The sequence below is a fragment of the Fukomys damarensis genome, unplaced genomic scaffold, assembly GCF_012274545.1.
Source record: "Fukomys damarensis isolate Sample0158 unplaced genomic scaffold, DMR_v1.0_HiC HiC_scaffold_24, whole genome shotgun sequence".
NCBI lineage: Eukaryota > Metazoa > Chordata > Mammalia > Rodentia > Bathyergidae > Fukomys > Fukomys damarensis.
Window position 1 is genome coordinate 65,681,418 of NW_022900936.1, and position 9,207 is coordinate 65,690,624.

Genomic DNA, 9,207 nt, shown 5'->3' on the forward strand with positions numbered 1-9,207 from the left:
TTTTTTTTTTGTACCGGGGATTGAACTCGGGTCCTTGCCCTTGCAAGGCAGGCCACCGAACCGCTGAGCTAAATCCCCGGCCCGGGAGGAATTTCTTCTGTCTGGGTAGTTGTATCTTTTGCTGAAGGGGGAATCCTCCTGCTACCGCCCCCCTGCCCAGTTGCTCAGGTTTCTGTGGTCCAAGGAATAGAGTCTTGGTTCCTTAATATGGCTTTGATGAACACACTTCTAGCTGCAGAGCTGCCTGCTGTGACAGTCTGTCCATTTTCCTGATTCCACCAGTTAGCAATGTTGACTTTGGGTAGGGAGACAAGAGTCCAAGTCAGTCTGAAGCCTCCCCAAATGAGCCACCTTCTTTATTCTGGCCTCTCTTGACTGGTTCCTCTTGCTCAGCTTAGTATCTGTCCTCAGAAGAGGAACTGCTGGCCCAGAAGAGGAGAGGTCTTCCCCTAGGTGCTTATATTTGGTAGGGTTCACAACTGGCCCCTCAGATGAGGTTGCCAGAATGACTCAATAAGATCCAGGTTGAGCTACCTGGCCATCTTCAATTGACTTGTGTGTGTGTGTGTGTGTGTGTGTGTGTGTGTGTGTGTGTGTGAGTTTCCCTGCCTCTGTGCTGTTCTTTTAGTCCTAAACTCTCAAGCCAGCTTATTCTTAACACTCTTCAGAATGTTTTTGGTTTTTTCTTGTGCCATTTCTAAGATTTATAAAGTTGTACATAATAGAAAAGAACAGGGAAAAATGGGACTCTTCTATTTTTTCTAGACGAGAAGTCCCTTACCTGCCTATTAGATTCTATGACATTATCTATTAAAATTTCTTCCCCTCCATTTTGCTAATTAAAGCTCAGTTACATGTGGATATTTAAAATTCCAAAGAAACCTTTATTTCTCCACATGTAGTTATGAAACCGGGGGTGGGGGGAGTATGTTGATACAACAGGCTCTAAATTAAGCAAGCTTAAGACCTTATACATATGGATTCTCAGGCACACACACACAACAGCTGCACCTCTGCTAGGTCGATCTCCTTTCAGTCTGCTCAGAGAAGGTCTCTGCATGAAGCATAGGATAGAAAATGGGAAGAGCTTTATGTTCCACGCTAGGGAAGGCACAGCCCTTTCACCTGGGACTCTGAGTAGCAACACCTCACTGAATGCTTTTGCTTGGGAAATTTCAAACCTGAAAGGCCAGGAGGATGGAAGTTCTAGAACTACCTAGGTTGGCCTGGCTCTTCTCTGAACTTTAGGGGAAGAAGGTTTAACCCAGTCAAGTGCACCAAAGTAGAAAATCAGGTATTTATTTGGGGCAGTCTCCCCAGCCCAGTACATTTATTTTTTTCTTATTTATTTACACTGTGCCAGTCCCAAGAAGCAAATAAAGTGATCCTAATGGCTTCATAATATATAAGAAAATATAAATTAGATGTAGGGGAAAATGAGCAAGAAGAAAACAAGATACAAGAATAAGATTGGTGCAAAAATGCTTCCCTGCTCCCCTTACAAAAAACAGCCTGTAAAAGGGCACAAAAATGTACAATTTCAGTGCCATCTCAGACTGGGAACTCAAGAGTCTCAGGATTGAGAATGGGAGCAATGACTCCAAACACATAAAGATCCCCAGGATACTCAATGGAGGCAGACAAGTTCCCATGGGAGTTTCCCTAATACTTATTAGGTTTCCTGTTTCTGAAATATGCTTGACTTCTTAAAGATCCCTGCTATGGTTTAGATCAAGAATGCCCCCCAAAAGGCTCGTGTGTTCAGAGGCGGAGCTTGTGGAAGGTGATGAGGGCCTCTAACCTTATTAGGCTAACCGACTGATGAGTTCATGACTGATCTGCTATGAGGAGAGGAGGCCAGGTCAGAGGAAGTAGGTATCTGGAGACAGAACCTAGAAGGGTACATTCTGGTGTCCAGCCTCCTTCCTCTGTGGCTCTCTTCTCTCATTCTGCTTGCTGCTTGCCATGAGTTAGGCAGCTTTGCTCTGCTGTCCTCTTTCACCATGATGTTTCTGTCTTGGAGCCAGTTGACCATGGACTGAAAACTCGGAAACCGTGAGCCAAAAGAAGTCTTCTTCTCTAGTTACTTACCCAAGATATTTGCTCCAGCAACAGAAAGCTGAACAACACAATTCCTGAGTTCTCGTTTTGCGAGTAGCCATGACCATAACCACTGTGACCTACTTGGAGACTCAGGCTGCTAAGTTCCTGAGGGATCACATCCCAGTTAGGCTCCATTACACATCAGGGACTATATAGCCAAAGAGGTTGAACCAAGGCTAAGGCTAGTCACTAATTCTTTGATCTTGCTTTAAAAATTCTTCTATTCGATCCTCAGAATTGAAGCCAGCATTCTTAGGCAGGCTTGCAGTAGCCCTCTCAGATCACATGGAAATCTAGATGGTGCTGGGGACACGCAGGAGATGAGAAATAGCCACAGAAGTAGTGCTGTGCCTGGCGACTAAATGATCACACTCTTTCCACTATGGGAGCTCTCTCTCTCCTGAGAAACAGGACACAAAAAAATCCAGTCAGTCACAATCTACTGTCTATGCATACAGTACACAAAGCACACTGGTGCAAACCCTACATGAGTGGAGGATGCTGGGATAGCAGATCTGAGCCTGAAAATATGCCAACTCTTTTTGGAACCAGTCTCATCACCGAGGCTTAGTTTTCTCCCTCTATAGCATCCCTCAAACAGCTTTCATTTCTGAAACCTTCTTAGTCTTAATCACTCTGCCTCTTGCTCTGTTTTTAAAACATTTTCTTGTCCTTAGAGACCGTAAAAAGGTTCCCTGCCCCATGTATCAGTCCATCTCCCTACCATTCACTTGCAAAGATGACTCTCCTTTTCCTATTTATGTTCTCCTGAACCATTTCTTTGTAGCCTTTTTCTAAAACATTTGGCTTCGTATCTCAGTATTTCTCTGAAGTTGTTTAGCAACGATTACTACCTGTTCCTGAACAAACTCAGTGGCTTTTCTTCAAAAGTTATTGGCCTTTGGTCTTTTCCTACTTCTTCAGTAAAGTAAAAGCTATGGTTTACATTTCTCAAATTTACATATCTTACTATGTATTTTAAGTGATCATGTTATAACCTAATGCATCAATAATTTAAAAGCAAATTAAAATAAACTATAGGGAATAAGGAGATAGATTTTTGCAAGTGAGATGGGAACCAAGATGAATGGGAGGGGAAAGAGATGTAAAAAGAGTTAGGATGTATTATGTACATGTATCAGCTCCCCTAATTAATGTATTATATGCTGCAAACATGTACTAATAAAAATAAAAATTTAAAAAAAATCTATACTTTTGGTCCATAAATGTGACCATCCTCATTTTTTTGGGATTGAACTTGGGTCTTTGTGCTTGCAAGGCAGGCCACCAAACTGCTGAGCTAAATCCCCAGGCCCATCCTCATCTTATTTAAAACAGGAAGAAGATAAGGTATCTGTCCTATAATATACTGTTTTAAAGGCATGTATATTCATGTTTTTATTTATAAAAACATTTCCAATTTATCCAAAAAGTGAGTTTTAGGGGCATATCTTCTATCAAAATACTCTGTGATGCATGTTTCCTCTGACACAGAAGAAAAGTGTGAAATGGGATTAAAAGAAACTGCCCAGAGCACACTAAAGGAAGATCTAGATATGAACAAGGAGTGTTAAAAGTATGAGATGAAAAATCCTAATAGCATTTTTTAATTAAATAAAAAATTCAAAACAGGAAAAAGCTGGGATTCTCTATAGAAAGTTTGAGCAAAGCCTGGAGTGAAAAGAAAGAAGTGGTTTTCCTTGTGTGGACCATGTTTGGAAGAAGCCGGGAATGCCTTGGGAAACCTCTTAATCAGGGCAAGATTGGAAAGAAAGATTATCAGTTTGAAGGAGGCCAGGAACACAGGGACCACTGGAGTTAAAAGCCTGAAGTTTCTGTTTCCTGTATTTCTCAGGCTGCAGTTTGGGTTGAGTGAAAAGGGCCCCAGACCTGAAGTGAAGCAGGTAGAGTCTGCAGTTTGGCGGGAGACCCCCCAACACAACTTCCATTTTCTCCTGAGCACCATACAGAGAATGGTTTCACCCTATTTCAAGCTTCCATGAGATCATGCACCCTAAAGCTCTTGTTTGTATCTTTGTTAAACATTACTCTTGAAAGAGGTCTCTCTATGAGTTAAAACATATTATGTTTAATTCCCATTCCTCTAAATACCTAAGTATTGTTTTATAAATATTTTATAAGAAACCATGGTAAACCTGTCACTGATAGAGGCTCATTTATAAGAAAATAGTGGCACATCTTATTAACTCAAGGAATAAACAGAACTTCAAGTGATAACCAATCAAAGATCACCATCTAGTGGCTCAGTTATATTACAATGTCAGAACTTGGCAAGCTCTGATGACTTCTGAGGCTGGAAAGGTCACCTGTGTGAAAAGCACACAGCCCCATGGGGAGAGGGCAGAGAAAGGCTTTTGCTGGGAGACTTTTGCTCCATTGAAATCATTCAAAAGTCAATAATAAATAAAGCACCGTCTTTCAAATTAACCAATCTGCCAAGTCAAACCTTGGGCCTGGGCCTCTAGTCACTGTCAGAATACGAGTGAAAGGTTGTGATAAGGTGCCGAAGCCCTCTGGGAGACAAACTGAGACAATGGAGATTGTTCAAATGCTCTTAGACAGTCTTTGTGTTTCAGGAGTGACGTTACAACTGAAAATTTGGTCCACTTTTGGTACAATTGTGTTCATGTTGAAGATAAAAGAAGCTGTGCTACTTTTAGGAAATTAGGAAGAAATAAATCATTAGAAAATACCATTGGTCCCAGTGATACTTTTCTCCCTTTTGAAGGAAGCAGCCTGAGTTATTGCAATGAAGACAGGTGTAAGAGTCAGAAACCTGTATTAAAACTTAGGCTTTCACTCTTTATTGGCTGTGTGGTTCTGAGCCTCTCTAAGTCCTACGTGTTTATTGTGAGGATTTCATGAAACAGGATTTGGAAGTAACTTGCCTCAGTATCTGACATAAACCTGATGTTCCGCCCACCCTTCTCCTACAAAAAGCTATGTAATTTAACTTAAAAAATATTAGAACATTTTAACTTAGGAAAAAATAAGGTTTAAATCTGGGGCCAAAAACTTTTTAAAATCACTCTTTTTCCTGCCAAAATGAAGACACAAGTTTAGTCACTATAGGAGTAAAGTAAGTATAGTTGTAGTTCTCCCAGCTTTGACTAATTCTGGTATTTTTCAGGACTTCATTTTTTTTCACTTCACAAAATCAGAGCTGTGTTATAAAAAGGGCAGTGAAATGTGGCAGAAACACAAAAATCCATTACACTATCATCTGCTGCTTATTTGTAAATCTTTTTTTTGTATGTACTCTTCATAACATTTTAGCCATTAAGGTTATGATGCACAGTGTATTACAAAAAACAAATGCATGTATAATAAAAAGCATTTGTGATAATTCAAAAAAAATATAAAGTGACACTCAGGGCTTAATTTTTTGTTGTTGTTGTTGTTGTTTTTTTGGTACCAGGGATTGAACTTGGGACCTTGTGCTTGCAAGGTAGGTACATGCCACTAAGCTAAATCCCCTGCCCAGGGCTTAATTTTCATAATGGTAACATGGAAGACACAGTTGGATCATCTGCAAAGGAGGATAATGATATAAACAGTACTCCCTTTTGTTTTTGTTGGCATAGTCAGAGGGGTCTCAGAGCTGCAGGTGATTATCAGAAGAATCACAGTCCTGCATGGAATTAATAAGATGCTACGTAAGGTGTCTACAGCTCAGTGCCCTTTGCAGGGGGAGCTATTTCCATGACTGCAGATTTTTGCCTCTCACGGGACACCTGTGAGAATATGACAGAATTACTACTGTTTGTTTCAGAAATGCCTGCTGGTGCTCCCTATCTTCTTCACAAGTCTGTTCTGTCCCAGGTCTGCTCTAGAAAGGGCTGCCTGTGGTTCCACTCAGGGGGCTGCTCCTTTATACACACTGTGTGTGTGAGAATTTAGAGGAAAAAATCAGAGCGGAACATGTACTTCCAATTTAGAAGCATATCCTTCAAAGCCTGTGAGAGGCAAGTGTTCTTATATGATCCTTCTGGTCTGGGATGCTATTCCCTGAGGCCCCTCTTACAGTTTCCTCTCACTATCTCAACACAAAATGATTTTAGTCCAATAGAGAAAAAAAAAGATTTTTGTGGGTACAGTAGCTTGTAAGTTGGTTCCCAATGGTTCTCGAATACTTTTGAGTAATAGTGGCAGACCTTTAAAAAGTTCCTTTAGGCAGGGACAAGGGGAAAAATGAGAACCAAGACCTGTCATGTAAAGGTACAAGATCCCAATAATGAATGTGACTGTACTGTACACCTAGAATGTACCAATAAATTCAATAAAAATTAAAAATAAATAAATAAATAAAAAGTTCCTTTAACACTGTCATTCCAGTGTATTCATTAGAAAATGATTTTTTTTTTTTTGGTATCAGGGATTGAACTTGAGTCCTTGTGCTTGCAAGGCAGGCAGCAGAACCACTGAGCTAAATCCATGGGCCCTTAGAAAATGATTTTTTAAAAGTCATATGTTTAAAAACAGAGGAAAAGTCTATATCCAGAGGCCCCAAAGGCTTGGTTCCACTGTGCTCCCCTTTTAGGCTGGTAAGTTAAGACTGGTACCATGTCCTTTCACAGCTTCCTGAAGTTTGGACCCATATTTTGGATACCAAGATTTGTTTATTTATCAATGATACTTCCCAAGGGGGTACAGAGAGGGCCTCATCCTCAGATATACCAGGGCTTTGCATACTCACTCAAGTGTCCCCAGGCTGGCTGCCTGTTCTAACTTGAGGTATGGAAATAGGCTTACTAAGTACAGCCAGGCAGCTGTGACAGGAGGTAAAGCACAAGGCATAAAGGCCTGTGTTCAAATCTCAGCTCTGCTACTCTTAAGGTGTTTAATTGTTCAGAGCAATGCGCTCTAATTGTTCCTCATCTGTGAGGCAGCCTCCCCTGCTTGATGGCCTGCAGGACTGTGAGGAGCACTGGAGACCACCTGAGTCTGAGAAGACCCCTTGTGAGCCAAGCCCCGGAACTGCCTAGATCCCTTCAGCTTTAAAAGGAGGTGGCTCACTCAGCCTACCAGGAAGCTTGTGTCAAGCAGAGAGGAGGCACCCTCCTTGGGGGCCCATGAGGCGGCCTGTGTCTGTGTGCTCAGGCCTGCCTGGAGGATCCTTCCTGCCCACACCCGACCCTCAGCAGGACGCCCCAGGCTCACCGAGCGCCTCTCCACATTCCCTTTTTGCCTGCCATTCTTGCCTGCAGTGACATCCAGTGAGCGGTAGCTGGGTGGCTTTTCCTCAGGCCAGCTTGGGGAATGAGACCGGCCATGGTGACTTCTTTGGGACCCCCGGTCTCTGGGTGGCGGGGGCGTCTCCTTCTCATCAGAGCTCCAGGAACTGAGGCCAGAGTTCATGGGAGGGGAGTAGCTGCGGGGCCGGGGTCTCCTGATCCTCCGGTAGTGATCCCCAGGGCTGTGCGGCCTGTGGGGCCGCGCCTCATGGTGGTTCCTGGGATGGGGACGGCTGGGCGGCCAGTGTCCCTCACTGGACGAGAGGCCATCACTGAGGCTGTCCGGATCTGACCAGGCCGAGGGTGATCTGTGCCGCCTGGAGCAGCGATGCCGTTCTCTCCACAGGTGGTCTAGCTCTCTTCTTCCAGACTCCCAGGGTTTTGGCCCTCGGTCCTGAAGCTCCTGGCAGAAATCGGAGTAGTAGGGCTGCCTTCTCCCCTCCCTCAGATCCCAGGGTCTGGAGGGAACTGGGGTGAGCCACTGCTGGTGTGATGCATTGCTGGTCCTGCTCAAGGCCGGCTGGTCTCTGATCAGTGGAGGCAGGCGGATGATTCTGCGCTCCACAACCTCGGAGCCCAGGGAGGACAGCATGCTGCAGAGGTGGCCAGATCCGGCTTTGAGTTCGGGAGGCAGAGGCTGCGCTGGGTTGAGGTTGCGCAGCTCTTTCTCCAAATATTCCAGGACACCATTGGCAATGGGAGGATGAGCTGGGGCTTGAGTCACTGGCATCTGTGGGAGGCTGGACGGTAAGGACAAATCTGAATGGAAACAAGGACAGAACATGCCAAACTGCTGGCCCAAAACAAGTTCCTCAGATTCAGGACACCAAAGTATTACATTATTTAGCTGACTCCACTCCTTCCCATCTTCAATTAGAAAAACACCCACAGAGGCCCAGGGAAGTCCACACTCCTACCCTTTCCCCTGCCCTCCCCTGCCCAAGGCTCTGGCAAGGTTTACCTCGCTGCAGCAGTGGGTTCATTGTATAAGATGAGAGCTGGGAGCTCCTGTCTGCACCCCAGAACAGGGGTTTTTCCATCCTCTGAGGACCTAGGGCCTGAGCCTGCTTCATGTAGCGGTGGCGGGCCAGGGCTGAAGGAGAAGGAAAAATGCAGACCCTCAGCCTGGGAAAGCCACACCTCCCTCTTCACTTGACTCCACCTAACATTCTCACCATGAGGCCAGCTATTCTCCTCCAAGTCCATTCCTCACCTTGCATGACAGTAAGCACTAAGGAAAGAAGGAACCAATCTCCGGCAAGGAGCTAGGAATAAACTTTCTCCAGACAAGATTGTGATTTCCACACTCTAGGAAAGGATACTCTTAAAACTTGACTTCCCAAACTCAGAACTGTTCATCATCCTACCTGCCCACTCCCAAGGACATGTAACGTGCGTAGGTAGATAACATGGATACCGGCAGACAATGAAATATCAGGCCACTGGTCATCGAAATCAGGAACCAAAAGCCAGAGACCGAAGGTACACATGCGAAGGATTTAAAGGAGTCAGTGAGTCAGGGGCTGGGGACTCTTGGGGCCTGCCAGGCAAGCCCAGGGCTGTCTGCTCAGAGCAGAAGGAAATGTGTGGTGCTGAGGAGTATTTCCAGTGGGAGCCCAGCCCTGGTAGCCAGGAACCTGTGGGAGGAAGGAGAGGGAATGCAAGGAGCTTAAGTGGCAGCAGACCCTTTCTACTCTTCTCCTCACCTTATCAAGCATTGGGGTTTCCTCTAGACAGGGGGAATCTTTAAGGGATGTAGTAGGCAGGGAAGCAGGAAAGGAAATACTAACCCTTTCAGAGCAAAAAAAAAAAAAAAAAAAAAAAAGAAAAAGAGCGCCCCAGGGGAAAC

At 44.4% G+C, this 9,207-nt stretch overlaps 1 protein-coding gene across 5 annotated transcripts in view; it reads right to left on the minus strand.

The window, feature by feature from the left end:
* Positions 1-20: 20 nt before the first annotated feature.
* Positions 21-9,207, minus strand: part of Ildr1 (immunoglobulin like domain containing receptor 1) — a 32,893-nt gene continuing 23,706 nt past the window's right edge. For 2 of the 5 annotated variants that reach the window (XM_010629982.1, XM_010629987.1), the window contains 2 exons: positions 8,320-8,451; positions 6,644-8,117 (listed from right to left, as the gene is read on the minus strand). In XM_010629982.1, coding sequence (XP_010628284.1) covers positions 7,141-8,117; positions 8,320-8,451 — 1,109 coding nt within the window. In that variant the 3' untranslated portion in view covers positions 6,644-7,140. Of the gene's footprint in view, positions 2,504-6,643; positions 8,118-8,319; positions 8,452-9,207 lie in introns of those variants that run through there. The other 3 variants (XM_010629984.2, XM_010629986.2, XM_010629985.1) reach the window with 3 other exon arrangements.